At 40.3% G+C, this 16,002-nt stretch overlaps 1 protein-coding gene across 1 annotated transcript in view; it reads right to left on the reverse strand.

Moving 5' to 3' along the window:
- The window catches only part of SCAP (SREBP cleavage activating protein), a 512,327-nt gene that overhangs the window by 96,583 nt on the left and 399,742 nt on the right, over nucleotides 1–16,002 (reverse strand). The window contains exon 21 of the mRNA XM_090380371.1: nucleotides 15,679–15,764. Within this exon, the coding sequence (XP_090236497.1) occupies nucleotides 15,679–15,764 (86 nt within the window). The remainder of the gene's footprint in view (nucleotides 1–15,678; nucleotides 15,765–16,002) is intronic.

A 16,002-nucleotide genomic window follows, 5' to 3' on the forward strand; every position in this document is an offset into this window, starting at 1 on the left:
CCTTTTTTGTTGCTGTGCATTGTGAATTCCACCATGGTTTTGGAAACAAAGGAAACCAGGTGGAAGTTTTTGGAATTGTAGTTACAGCTGCATGGACAATATTTTCTGTTATGTATGTGACTGCATCATTGATAGGCTCCTGACTGACTGCAGAGATGTCAAAATTCGCAAGGTGTTGAAAGGCAATCCAGTCAGCCTGATCAAACTTCCACCATGGTAACCTGAAAGGAAGACATGGTCTCCCATTGTGTAACGAGGTTATCACAGGGAAGTGATCACTTCCATATGGGTTCTCCTCCACTTCCCAAGTGAGCGAAGGCAGTAGAGAAGGGGAGCAGATAGAGAGATCAATAGCAGAAAATGTACAGGTAGACATGTGGAAGAATGTGTTTGTTCCAATATTTAGAAGGGAGAGATCATTGTCATTTAGCATACGCTCTATGACTTGTCCCCTTCTATTAATGCTAACACTACCCCACACAGTATTATGCCCATTGAAATCCCCGAGAAGTAAGAAAGGGGAAGGCAACTGCATTACAAGATCAAGGTCTTCCTGGGAAATGTCAGTCCCAGGTGGCAAATAAATAGAGCACACGGTTAATAAGAATCCCACTATAAGGCGAATTGCAACAGCCTCTATGCTGGTTATAACTAGTAAGGGCTGAACTGGGGTCTGGTTGCCCACAAGGATAGCGACTCCTCCATAAGCAGGACCATCTGCAATTCTATCCTTACGAAAAATTGTGATGTTACGTATGGTGGGATCATCATTTGCCTTTAGTTAAGCCTCCTGCAAGCAAAAGCAAACTGGCTCGTGCTTTTGCAGGAGGGCCTTGATGTCATCAGTATTTTGCCGGAATCCAGGACAATTCCATTGTAGGAATTTAGCCATTATTTTGGCTTGGTGGGTCCATCAGGCGGCTTCCCAGTTGCTGAGGGTTTACTTTTATCAGTCTTGGGTTTATCTCTTTTGGGGAAGTATGGACGCTGTCCGGTGTCCATTTCTTCCTCCACGACGAGTTCTAGGACTGATTCGTCTGGTACCTCCTTGTCCACTACATCCATTGTTTCTGTTATTACCGGTTGCTCTTTTTTACCACTTGGTTTTGGTAGTGGTGGAGCACTAGGAGGTACGGATATAGGAGTGGCAGATGACTGTTTTTTTTGGTGGGCTTTTGTGAACTCAATAAATAGCGTGCAATCGGAGTGAATAACTCTCTTGGTGGTACAGTCATCTCTGTTTGTGTACCAATAGTGCACTTCGCAGAAACCTTCTGAATGAAGGCTTCCCACTCACTATTTGTTGGTTGTATGCGTTTTCTAGCCTCTTAGCAGGAGATGTTCAGCACCGTTTTTAATATTTGAATCTCCTTTTCGTCCTTCCACCGCTGGCATGCTCGAGAGTATGCAGGGTGCTCTCCTTGGCAATTAGTATGATTGGGCTTAGGAGCTAGACATTCCTTGCTCTTGTGATCTTTAGCACCACATCGAATACAGGCAGGGTTACCATGACAAGCTCTTTGTGAGTGGCCGTACTTTTGACATTTAAAACACCTCAGTGGATTTGGAACGTAAATCCTCACTGGGCAGTTTAAGTACCCTGCCTTGATGGAACTTGGAGGCTGTGGGGTGTTAAATGTTAGGATGAGAACTTGGGTAGGAACGAGATTCCCATCCTTACGCATGGATATTCGCTTAACAGCTGTTACTCCTTGTTCTTTTAATTCAGAGCAGATCTCTTCTTCAGAAACGTAAATAAGATCACACTCTGATATGACACCTCGTGAAGAGTTCAAAGTTTTGTGAGGGGTTACGATGATGGGTATTCCCCCTATAGATGTGGCTTTCAAAATTTTTTCGGCTTGATTTGAGTTTGATGCTTCAATTAAAATATCTCCAGAATGCAGCCGTTTTAGAGATTTGGTTGAACCTGCCATCCCTTCTAGATAAAGAATGGTGATATTTTTCCAATTGACTGCTCTCCGGTGGAATGGAGAGTGAGGAAAAGAGGTGTCACAGATGGTGTTTTCTCCTCAGTTCTGGCTCTTTTAGCAGAATTGCTGTCACTCTCATCTAACGATCGATTAGATAGGGGCCTTGTTGGGGACTCAGAAGAAGAAGGATTTAAATTACTCATAGGAGTAAGATAAAAATTTCCGATGCCCTAAGTACCTCACTCACCACGGAGCCCTATGAGGAGACGCCCACTCGTGAACTAGCAGGTACTGCGTACACGGGGACGTCAAGTTAGCTTAGAGGCACCATACCCACTTTTCCAATAAGTCTTGATCCCGTCCCAGGACCAAAGGGAGGGAGACTTATTGGAACGCAGTTGACCCTAGCAGTAAGAACCACCCGCCGATTGATCCCAGTCGGGCTTGTCCGGGACCACCCGTCTTGTCGAAGCAGTGGCCAAAGTGGTGTATTAAGGCTGGGCCCCCTCAACCACCAGGATCCCCATTTTCAAATTCCATGGGTCGCGGCGCACGGCTGCACACACCGGATTCCAAAGATGTAACCCTGGAACCAAGGTATGGGCATTAGATCCCAGTGATGCTAATCTGGAAGACCAGCAGCATCACTGGGAGGTCCCCTCACCACGTACAGGTGCCCACGTCAAGGGGGATGGTAGATGGGATCAAGTCATTGGAGTATGTTAAGCCTAGCAGATGTGTGTACTTGGGACCCGTAATCTAATTTGGAATGCACAAGTGCACAATAAAGTGCACCGTTCAGTACCCCAGGAATTAGAAGAAACTGCACATAGACATGAGCTTTCGTGCACTTCATATGTAGTTAACAGATATGTTGTAGGACGGTCAACTTTTTACCAAACAGAAGCCCCAAAAATCTAGTCTCAAACTACTCGAATAGCATCCTGTCCAAGTCTCAATTCAGGTTCAGGGTGAAAGTCGTGCTTTTGGCAAAAATGTATGCAAACAGTCTTTTGTGAGGAGAACTTGAAGCATTATTCACTATCCATGAGTTCAGATAATCAATAGCATGTAGCAATTCTCTCTCAATAACCCTTATGTTGCAAGATTCAGAAAATATGCTGAAATCATAAACACAGAGGGCACAGAATAGAGTTGGAGGAAGTTGTTCTGCGATGGAATTCGCTTTGATGGAAGGAAGTGTAACTCTTAAAGCTTATCCCTGGGGCACTCCCTCCTCTAGGAAAAAGGGCCAAGAGAAGGTAGATCCGACACAAAGTTGGAACAAACGATGGGATAGAAAGTTTTTAATAAAGGTTGGGAGATGACTTCTAAGGTGGATGCTATAAACGTCTTTTAAAATTCCAAATCTCCAAGTTGTCATATGCTTTCTCGAAGAATCTGACATACACATATAGCATTAGCAAAGACATATGATGCAAGAAAGCAAGCTTATACAGCATCAGTGAAAAAAAAAAAAAAAAAAAAACACTCATTTCACCCATCCATTCGCTCCAAAAGTTTGTTCACTTCTTCCTTGAATTTATTTCAGCTCGAACAAACTTCCACAATGACAGATGGAAGTTTGTTCCAGCAATCAACTACCCACTGGTAAAGGCAAATTTCCGCACATCTATTTGACAACTGTCTTTCCTCAATTTCAGTTTATGCCCCCTCAGGTTTCTAATCTGAGCAAGAGGAAGAACCCATCAGCATTTTTTTTTTTTTTTTTTAAGTTTTTTTGGTGCAAGGGCGACTTAGGCCATATTGCACTAATCAAAGTTATGAATGTTACACGTGCATAGTAACTGTCATGACATCAGTCAAAAACTGTGATATAATTTTATCAGTTTAATAAAGTGGAAAAATTCCAGCAGATTAGCATCGTTGCCTATAATGTGGTAGATGTCAGGGGTTCTTTAAGATTTGGAAGAAAGCTAAATGAGTCTTGGTGGGCAGTGGTGTATAAAGTACACTCAACAAGAATATGTTTCATAGTAAGAGGAGAGTTGCACTGTGTGCATTGCGGAGGATCATTACCTGTGAAGAGATAAAGGTGGGTAAGTTGACTGTGGCCAATACGCGCTCCGGTTAAGACTACTTCCTCCCTTCTGTTTACACGGAAGCTGGAGGACCATAACTCCGGTTCAGGTTTTATTTGGAGGAGTTTATTATGCGTTTGGGGTTGCCATTCAATTGTCCATTGTTCCCTACATATTCTTCGTATATTACTTTTGTAGTCAAGGCATGGAACATAATACTGTGATGATTCTCTGTTGGATGGATGTTTAGCAGCATAGTCTGCACATTCGTTTCCTGGTATCCCAGCATGGCCTGGAATCCAGCAGAAAATGACCACTCGCTGGAGTTCTTGGATATGCATCAGTTTGGATTTTATAATTTTTATTTAATAATGTGTTTGAGAAGAAATGTTCTGTAAAGCTATAAGCGCACTCTGGGAGTCCATATATATCATGCTTTTATAGATGGACAGATGGAGAATATTTTGTATTGTAAGTTTGATGGCATATAATTCAGCTGTATAGCGGCTGCATTCATTGGAAAGCGATACGGAGAAGGTTTTATGAGGGAAGATGGCTGCGGCACCCACTTCACTTTCAGATTTTGACCCATCGGTATATATTTTTGCAAAATGCAGATAATTTTGTGTGTGGGCAATGTGGAGTTCTTGTATGTTGACATTTGCAACAGAGTGCTTTCCCCAGTTTAGGAAATAACTGTCACATGATGGTTTTATATAAGGGGGGATCCAGACTGTTTGGATCTTGAAGAACTTTGTCAAAATGTATATTCCAAGATTGTAATAATGCCAGAAATCTTATTGCAGTAGGTTGAACTACTCTGGGTTTATTTCTATAGTACATTGTGAACTGAGGGTCATTAATTATCGGTCTGATGGGATGGGTAGGTAGACTTTGGACTTTAGTCGTATAGTTGAGAAGTAACATCTTTTTCCTGAGGCTTAGGGGAAGTTCATGAGCTTCAATGAAAAGACTTTGAATTGGCAAAGTTCTATAAGCACCTATAGCTATCTTCAGGGCAGAATGTTGAATAGGGACAAGCCGTGCTAGCAAGCTCTCCCTAGCAGAATCATATACTGGGGCACCTTAAATCAAGGCGAGATCTGATTAGGGCTCTATACAAATGAAGTAATGTGTACCTATCTGCACCCCATGATGCTGAAGAAATAATTCTGAGTATGTTCATTTTCTTCTGGCATGACTTCCATAAATATTTTATGTATTCCACAAAGTTCAATTTTCTATCGAATATCAAACCAAGGAGACGGATGCTATTCGCAACTGAGATAGGATGATTTTTTAAGTGTAGCTCTGGATCTGGATGCATTTTGCGTTTGTTACAAAAGTGAACTACTTTAGATTTTGAGCAAGAAAGTCGATACCCATTCTGTGCCATCCATAGCTGAATATTATTAATTGAAATTTGGAGCTGACGATCAATGAAGGTCATGTTTTGCGAGCTGCATGAAACGGTGAGATCATCAGCACAGAGGTATGAACTCACAGTGATGGGAATATTTTTAGTCATGTGATTTATTCTTATTGCAAATAAGGTGGCACAGAATCTTGTGGGGCTCCTTCTTGTACATATGTTTGGGACAGGACCTGTCGGTATCGAACTTGAAGGGATTTGTGCTGAAGGAAGTTCTGTATGAAATATGGTAAGTGGCCTCTCAAGTCAAGGGAATGCAGATCTCTCAGGATATCAAAATGCCATGTGGTGTCAAACGCTTTCTCTATATCAGAGCATACCATGATGAGATGCTCATTTCTGATGAATTCATTCCTGATGTTTGTTTCTACTTTGACTATGAGATCCAGGGCTGATCGGTTTTTTCTGAAACCAAATTGATTATCAGAGATTAGGTTTATAGAGTCAAAATACCACGTGAGTTGATGGTGAATTATTTTTTCCAGAGTTTTACTTAAGCAACTGGTGAGAGAAATAGGTCTATAGTTTTGAGGAATAGACATCTTTCCCTGGTTTGGGAACTGCTATTATATAGGAGTGATGCCAAGAACTGGGGAAAGAATGTTCAAGGAAGATGCAGTTGAAAAAGGTGAGCAGTGAAGAGACTGATTTTTTATCTAAGTGATGGAGCATTATATAATATATTCTGTCGGGGCCAGCAGCACTGTTTTTTTAAGGTAGATATGGCTTCTTGAAGTTCAAGCATTGTAAGCGGCTGATTGTAGGGTGAAGAACATTTAGATCTGAAGTTCAATTGGAATTTTTTGGCTAATACTTTGATCTTTTGGAATGATGGATCGTATGCTGTCGAGGCAGACAATTGTGAAAATACAGTCCCTAAGGTATTCGCTATCTCTGTGGGAGTAGAAAGCTCCTGCCCATTCCAGTTGAGAAGTGGGGAGGATAATGGGGGAAATTTGCCATTTAGCTGTTTTATTTTTCGCCATATTATTCTTGTGTCAGCATTTTTATTAATCGAACTTGCAAGCCTAGGTGGTAGATGACTTTCATCAACCGGTGAAATACCACCACTTTGCTTATTGGAGGCTTGAAGTGGTGAAACCCATGTTTAGTCTCTAGAGCAAAGTTTCCGGCATCCCCCCCCAATACTTCTCCTTCAACCCATGCACGGTACTAAGTACTATAGGTTTTGATACCTTTCGTGTTTGGGGTTTTCATAAAAAAAAAAAAAAAAAAATCGAATCCAAGCTTTCTTCCTAACGTGACGGGCCTTGGCTCTAAGTCTTTTGTAGTTTATAAGATTGACCGTGGTAGGATGTTAGCGAAACAAATTTTTTTTCTTTTTTTGCGCACTTACACTCTTCATTCCACCAATAATTTATGGTTCTATGGATGGTTGACTATGATTGTGGAATTGCAGTAGATGCAGCAGCTAGTATTTGCATTGTAATGTGATCAGTAACTTTGTCAATTGGAAAGGTTTCGACGATCTGGTCAAAGGATACATATGAAGTGAACTTTGCCCAATCTGCTTTGGAAAATTTCCATTTTATGAGGTTTTCTGAAATTATGAAATGTGCTGTTTAAATTTTACATATTACAGTCGGTCCTCGTATAACACGTGTTTACATTACACAAATTCGCTTATACACGATTCGCCTTTGTGTTTACAAGAAATGGCAGTCGAACGCAGAATCACCCCAACTGAACGCAACACGATAGGAATGAAGAAGATTCTGAAAATGTATTTATGTGTTTTATATCAGTGAAGGGGAAACACATTTCACCATAATAACGTAAAAACCAACACAATTCCAGTTATCGATATAATAGCAAATGCAATTAGATGGAGTTTACTACCAGTTTATAACAGATTCCACTAGCAGAAACGCAACTGGAAATTGTTTTTATTGTTTTATGGTAGTAACCCCCAGAAATGTGCTTTAGTAAAATGTGAGGTGTTAATAGTGTATCTCGGCCTTTACTGTTTATTCAGTTGCTACACGCGCGCAGCTTTGTTTATGTGTATCAAGCGTGCCTCCTCGTTTTGTAATTGTGCTTTATTCCCTAAAAACGAGTAAAATACTAAAAGGTGTGAAAAGGAAGCGTTCTGGCTAAGACACTGCAGATTCAGTGAAAAAAAAAAAGCAATATCGATAAACAGAGGCGGACTGGATCAAAAATTCTTAACCGGGAAAATTTATAGTGGCCTCATACTACGGTTTATGGCCAAAATCACACCGGCCTCCGGCCCACCGTGGTTTCCCCCATAAGGCTTCTGTCTGCCTCTGTCGATAGAGAAAAAATATGAAATTGTGAAACGCTTTGAGCGAAATGAAAGGCCATGTGATATTGCACGTGCTATAGACCTAAATCAGGCAACGCCAAGAATTACAAAGAATGCAGAGAAAATAAAAACAACTTTCATAGCAGGAACAACTCAGTGTAATTAAAATCCATTAGATTAAGACACAAGAATTGGAAGAGATGGAACGGCTGTCATCTGTTTGGATAGAAAATCAAACAAAAACCAAGTTTGCTTACGATAGAAGCAAAAGCATTAGCAATATTTTATTACGACTTACGTATTATAATTTATACTTACGTATTATAAAATACGTAAGTATTTTATTACGACTATTTTATTTAATATAATAAATTTTTTACGAATAAAATACGTATTTTATTCGTAAAAAATACTTTTTTAGTATTAAAAAACTTTATTATAATATTTTTATTATGTATTTTAATCGTTATAAAATACTTAACATATTTTATAACGATTAAAATTACCCGATTATTTATTGCTTGGTAATGTTTTGGTTCCAAATGTGTGTTCAATCTTGTGTGGTCGGCACCTAACCCTACTTTTCCCATAGGGCCTGTTGTTTATATTGCACGATTTCACATTGCACGAGGGTTTCTAGGAACGCAACTATCGTGCTATACGAGGACAGACTGTACTGGGAAGTGATCACTGCTGAGTGGATTGTCAAGGGCCGTCCACTCAATACTAGGAAAGAGGGACAGAGAGCAGATGGAGAGATCTATTGCAGAGGTTGTACCTGTAGAGAGATGGATGTAAGTTGGTGAGCCAGTATTTAGTATAGAGCAGTTCAACAAGTTGCCCTCGTCTATCTGCACTGGGAGAACCCCACAATGGATGGTGTCCATTGAAGTCGCCCAATAAACAGATAGGGGTTGGCAGCTGCAGAATAAGATCTTCAAGTTCATGAATGGTATAGGATTGACTGGGTGTAAGGTAGAGAGAGAGACAAGTGACACAGTAATACCAATCATTATACGCACCACAACAGCTTCGATGGAGGTTTGTAAGGTAGTTTTTGTCTGCAAGGTACTCTTGAATCTAGGAGTACGGCTAACCCTCCATGAGCATATTTGTAACAGTTCTATCTTTCCTTAAAAGAATATAATTTTTAATTGAGGGAGATACATGTGGTGTTAAATTTGTCTCTTATAAACAGATGCCTGCAGGATGATAACGATTGATTAGCTCATAGATATTATCAATGTTACTGTGATTTCCTCTACAGTTCCATTGTATGATATGATGCATTATTTGATTTTGTTGCATAAGGATGTTTCTGACTCTTTTTCATTCCCAGGCTGTTTATGGCGATCAAGCTTCACTTTCTCTCTTCTTGGAAAGTTTGGGTGTCCAGTATCCATGCCATCTTCTGCATGAAGGCCTAAGTAGGTTCATTTGGTTGTTTGTTATTTGGTTTTTAGGAGCATTAGCAACTAAGGCCATATTGCTCCGGGATATGCGGTGGTCATTCCCTGACCTTTCTTCCGCATCCTCCGTATTTGGTGGTGACGGACTCAAACCCCAATCTAATTAAGAAGCGTGCTGCTCCTTCCCACCTGGCTATGGAGGCACCTAGGTTCATTTGGGTCTGCATTATTATCAGTATCCATGTTGTTTAAAGTGGTGTTGTTTGTCTTTCTATTGGGAGCTGAGTCTGCTTTTAATTTTGTAATATCTGATGATCTATGAGGTGTGGCTGATGGAACTGTAATCAGGGTGTTGTTGGCTCTGTCTACTACCTTTTCCTCTTTAGGAGTAGGTTTTATCAACGATGACAGTATAGATCGGGTGGGCCCAATCTGCAATCAGTTCCCCCAACCAATCTGCAATGGTTGGGGGAACTGATACTTCAGTTTGTGTAGACGTTTCATATTTATGCATCGCTGCTGCATATGTGTTTTTAGGTGCATTAAGCATAATTTGTTTTTAGCCTCTTGGTATGAAACTTTCCATTCTACCCTGTACTTCTGGATTTTTTCCCTCGTTTTCCAAAGATCGCATGATTTTAAATAGGTTGGATGTACTCCTTTGCAATTAGGACAATGCCATGTTTTAGCATCAGTCTGTTTGCGAATATTCTTTGGAACTACAGTTTGGACAGACTGGATCTCCTCTACAAGCCATTTGCGAGTGACCAAATTTTTGGCACTTGTATCATCTTATAGGATTCGGAATATAAGGTCGTACTTGGCAGTCGAGATAGCCAGCTTTGACATTACATGGTAATACTGGTGTTCCGAATGTCAGGATGATGTTGCGGGTGGGAATTAGATCTCCATCTTTCCTGATTGAGATGCATTTGGCTTGTATAACTTTTTGATGTTTAAGTTCCTGAACCAGTTCAGCTTCTGTTACGTTGATCAGATCCCACTCTGCAACTACTCCCTTTGGAGGTGTTTAATGTTACATAGGGGTGATCTGTACGGGTAGTCCTCCAAATGTTGTTAGATTCAGCAGAATCTCAGAATGTTTATGACTTGCTGTTTCAACCAATAGGTCTCCAGATCTCAGTCTTCTCATTTTGGGAGAGCCTGCCACATTTTATAAGCATTTCTGTATAAGAAATGGTGATAAAGTGCTCATGGATTTATCTGACAGAGAGTGTAAAATAAGGAATGATGGGCATTCCTGTTCTGGGTTGTTCAGTTGTTCTGGGTTCTTACACATTCTTTTTGATTTTGTTGTGTCACAGTTAGATTCATGATCAGCATCACTGACAGTACTAGTTGAGTGCCTAGGCTGCCCAAGTGGAGGATAATCATCGTAATCCATGGTTAGCTCCTTTTTGCCCTGGAGGGTTGACTTTCCTCACAGGTTTCTGGCCCCACCATGGCGAGGCAGGAGCAGTGCCGTAAGGAAGCCAAGTGGATAGAAAAGTTAGTTGATTAGTAAATAAATAAATATATGTAATAAAGAAGAAAGGTGATTTCCCCTCTTTGTTCTTACTTGAGGCTTTTCAAGTGTAGAACTGATTTATAAATGAACTGCTAACAGTAAACAATATAACTTAAAAAGAGCTTATCACTGGGAAAATCACACTTTATTTTGCAATAGAACGCTTCAGCTCGAATTTGCTTGGCATCCGGGGCCCCATCAGCATTAAGCCTGCTCAATCCATTCAAGGCCTTACACACCTCAATCAGATTACCATGCAAGTACCTAGTCTCCAGATGCTGCAATTTGTAGAACTTAAGCCTGTTCTTCATAAGAGTGCCCTTTTGTGCTCTTACAAAGAACAATCGAAAAACAAAGACACCAGGTGTTTTCATTTTAAAAACGCATCTCAAAGCATCTCAAATGGATGTTTCGAAACTAATTAAATGGTCCAAAGTAGACCTATTCCTTCGGAATCCACACTACATTCTGGAGAGGTGCCCATTTACCTCAAAATACCATATAAGGCAAGTATTTACCATTCTCTCCACAATTTTGCATTACAGCTAGTCAGAGAGTTAGGACAGTAGTTTGTTGGGATTTTGTAGTCTTTTCCTGACTTAGGAAAGGCAAACATGATTGCCTTATGCCAAGAATCAGGAACCTGCTCTTCTAGAAAGATTCTACTATATAGAGGGTGCAGTTGGTCCACGGATTTTGCTAATAAGTGTTTGATGAGTGCATGGATGAGATCTGGTCCAGCAGCATTTACCCTGGTAAGAGTTACCACTGTTTTTAACTCTTCTTTGGTAAATGCCCAATTATAACGATGACAATTGTTTTGATTTGACGGCTGCTTTTCATGTTTGTCTTTCAGGACCAGGAACTCCAGGAAACACGAAGATGTTGACAAGATGGTAAAAAAAAATCTTCCCAAGAGCGTTGGATATTGCAGATGGATCTGCAAAAATGCACCCATTATATTCCAGGACCAATGAATGGTGCACATATATATTTCCCCTTCATTTTCCAGATTTGTTCCAGACAACTTTAGTGCTGGTCAAGTGGTTAATAGTGGATGTAAAGCAAACCCACAATTCCTTTTGGCTCTGACAACAAATATGTCGTGCTTGGCAAGTACACGTTTGAAGGCTAAGAGATTGGCTGTGGTAGGATATCATCAGAATATCCCCCAAGTTTTTTTGTGTGCTTTTTTGCTGCTGTGCATTCAGCACTCCACCAGGGTTTACGAAATGATGGAAACTGGTAAATGTTTTCAGAATTGTAATTGCAGCTGCATGGACAACGTTTTCTGTGATATATGCCAATGCATCATCGATAGGCTCCTGATTGACTGTACTGATGTTAAAATCTGACAGATGGTGAAAGGCATTCCAGCCAGCCTGATCAATCTTCCACCGCAGTAACCTAAAGGTAGATACTACCACCTTCCATTAAGCAGGCTGGATATCATGGGTAAGTGATCTCTTCTGTAAAGGTTCTCCTCTATCCCTCACAAGTGAGTGAAGGGAAGGGAAGAACACAGAAAGATCAACAGCAGAAGGTATGGGTAGGCATGTGGAAAAAGGTGTTAGTTCCCACATATAGAAGGGAAAGATTGTTGTCCACGAGCTCAATGACACATCCCATTCCATTAATGTTGGCACTATTCCACAGGGTGTTATGTCCATTAAAATCCCCAAGTAGTAAGAAAGGGGGAGGCACCTGCATGACAAGATCATCAATGACTTCCTGGAGGGATGTCTTGTCCAGGTGGCAAATAAATGGAGCAGATAGTTAATAAAAACCCAACTGTAAAACAAACTGCCACTGCTCCCAAGTTAGTGGAAAGCAGCAGAGATTGGAATGGGGTCTGGTTGTCCAAGGATAGCAACTCCTCCATGGGCAGTCCATCCCCCATTCTGTCTGTGTGATTATTATGAAGCCTTCAGATATATCTCCTGCGAGCTAAATAAAATTGGTTCATGATTCTACAGGATGGCTTTGAAGTCATCAGTATGTCACCGGAATCCACGACCATTCCACTGTAGGAATTTTTTCCTACAGTGGAATGGTCGTGATGGAATGGTCGTCAAAATTTAGCCATTATTTTGATTTTGTGGGTCCATTAGGTGGCTTTCAAAGTGCTGAGAGTTTACTTTTCTCAATGGATTAATATCTTTTGGGGAAGTATGGATGCTGTCCAATGTCCATTTCTTCCCCCGCAAAGAGTTCCATGACAGTTTCATCAGGTACCTCCTCCTCAATATCCATTCTCTTGCAAACTAGGGGGTGCTTCAGAATTTCTTCTTTTCTCAAGCAACCTGTTTTGTTACTGGTGGAGCATTAGGAGGCACCGATATGGAAGTGGCAACTGATTGACCTTTCTTAAGGGGTTTTTTTGAGTTTAATAGGTAGCGTGTGATGGGAGTGACTGACTCTTTTGGTGGGATGGTCATTTTTGTTTTAAGTTCCAATGGATTGAGTTTGATTGATTTTTGAAGCACAAAAACAGCAAGGTTATAGTGCGCCGTGGAAACGTTCCAATGGAACATCTCCCTGCCATATTCTGAGCATAGGTAGGTTTGTTTCACTGCTTTTCTTGCCTCCTGATATATGTTCAGCTCTGTCTTAAACCGTTGAATTTATTTTTCTTCTTTCCACCTTCGGCATGCTCGTGAGTAAGCTGGGGGTTCTCCCTGGCAGTTGATAGAGGTCGGTTTTGCAGCAAACTGAACTGCAAGCAACAGCTCCATGAAAGGCCATTCGCAAGTGTCCTTATTTTGGGCACTTAAAGCACCTAAGAGGGTTTGGTACATATGGACACACTGGGTAGTTGATATCGCCGGCTTTGATCTCATTAGGAGATGAATTAAAGGTAAGGATGATGTCTCTAGTGGGATCAAGTTTCCCATCCCTATGCATGAATATCCATTTCACAGCTGTCTCTTCTTGAGGTTTTAATACCGAATAGATTTCCTCTTCAGACACTTCCATTAGAATCCATTCAGAGATGACACCATGGGTTGAGTTCAGTCTTGTGGAGAGTAACTATGATTGGCATCCCTCCATAGATGTAGCTCAAGAAGCGGTTCTGAATGTTGGTCACTTCTAGTCTCTACAATAATGTCATCTGAGTGAAGCAACTTGACAGATTTAGAACCTGCCAACCCTTCAGGATAAAGAAGGATATCTCCCCTAAACGTTTCTCACTTGTAGTGTGCATTATCAGGTAATGGGGTGCTGGACTGATATAAATTGTTTTTTGCCTTTTTGCTAAAGTGACATTACAGTGATCACATCTATGTTTTCAGGTAGGGACTGTGTTAGTGTGCAAGAAGAAATATTTTAACCGGGATTCAATTTTTGTTGCTATCAATTGTTGTCAATTTTTGTTCAGCACCAGGGCTCCCCACCCACCATGGAGCCCAAAGGGTTAACCACTCCCAGCAAGCAATAAATGTGCTCAGGAGTGGGATGCCAGGGCTACCCAAATACTATACCTGCACCTCGGCCAGCCTGAATCCTGTCCTTTGGACCATGAGGATAGGGGAATGGCATCGACACAGTTGATCCTTGCAGGCAGGTGAACAGACTAGCCGACTGAACCTGGCTGAGCTATCCAGGACCACCTGTCTTGTCAAAGCAGAGGCCATAGGGGTGTGTGTGTGTTGAAGCTGGGCCCCCTCAACTACCAAGATCCCCCTTTCCAAATTTCCACGGATCGCAGTGTAGGCAAACATACCGGATTTCTATGGTGTTATTGTGGAACCAAGGCTGTGGGCATTGGATCCAAGTGATGCTAATCTGGAAGACCAGCAGCATCACTGGGTGGTCCCCTCAGCACATACAGGTGCTCACATCGAGTGGACAAAATATGAAACAGTCCCCAAAAGGTAGGTCCTGCTTATGGTGCTCTTTAGAGCTAGTCCCCTAGAAAAATATTTTCCAATCTGTGGGCTGCAGCGAACTTAGATAACCTAAAGACTGCAGACCACTTGCAGTCTTAGGTTATCTAAATGGCCCACAGAATTTAACAATAGAGCATTTTTTTTTTTTTTTTTTAGCAGGCAAAATCTATTATTAATAGTAATGGGAAACAGGCATATCTATAACAATGTATTATTTACTATACAGGCAACCCCTGTATAACACGGTACTTCTACAACATGGTTTCGCTCTAACACGATTGATAAATTGTGCCAATGTTCAAACAACACAGTACTTATATAACGAGGTTTCGCTCTAACATGGTTTGAGAATTGTGGGAAATCTTGCATAACAAGGTATTTTTGAACTGGGAAAACCCTGCTATCATGTTAGATGTAATTTTCAAAGTTTCCATTCCTTTTTGTGAATCCCTGCTGTTGACTTGCTAGTTGTTATCGCCCTAGTGGCATTTTTCTAAAGCACATTTCTAGAGGTACCATAAAACAATAAAAACAATTTGCAGTTTCTGGTTCATTGGTCTTTTCTGTTAGTGTAATCAATTATAAACGGGTAGTAAGCTCGATCTTCTTGCATTTGCTATAGTACCGACAGCTGAAATTCTGTGGGTTTTCACATTATTGTGGTGAAATGTGTTTCCCTTTCCATGAAATATTCAATCATATAAAAAACATAAAAATTTTCAGAAACTCATTATTCTGTATCTCACTTGTGCACGTCGTGTTCTTTAATTAAATGAACGTACAATATCTGACATATAAGTATCACAGTTTTTGGAAAGTAACCCCCCCCCCCTTTTTTCTAATGGTTCTTAGTCCCGTGTAACACGGTTTTGCATTACCCAAAATTTTGTAGGAACCAAACTACCGTGTTATATGAGGGTTATCTGTATATGTTAAGCAGACCCAAAAAATTTTGTTTAAAAATAATTAATATATTTTCATATATAGTTTAATATTTTTATGGTCCATGGCTTATACCTCAAATATACAACTATCTGAAAAGCGATGGGAAAAATTCTCCTAAAATTTGCTTTAATGGAAGGGTTAATAAACAAAAGAAATTTAATTACTGAATTTTTTTCATTAAGTTTTCTTAAATGCAGATAATATTAATTACCTATTTCCAAAAAGGCAGATTGCTGTAATTCCAAATTTACTTTCTTCATATACATATTTTAAATTTCCAGTACATGCCTCCCAGAGCTATAAATATTAAAAGAAAAAAAAAAAGTAAACAATTTAATGGGTATATTGTGTGAAAGGCATTATTTAGGATAAATATTCATTATTAAATAAAATTAATACATTTGGTTCCACACTTATTTTGCAAAAGTATAAATCCTTAAAACCATTTCCTACCATTGAGCACACTAAACAATACATGCCGATCAAATGTGATATGAAATGTCAATTCTGTATCTAAATTTGGGCATCCATTATT

This window comes from Mastigoproctus giganteus, chromosome 1 (assembly GCF_048544385.1).
Source record: "Mastigoproctus giganteus isolate SK-2022 chromosome 1, ASM4854438v1, whole genome shotgun sequence".
NCBI classification, from domain to species: Eukaryota; Metazoa; Arthropoda; class Arachnida; order Uropygi; family Thelyphonidae; genus Mastigoproctus; species Mastigoproctus giganteus.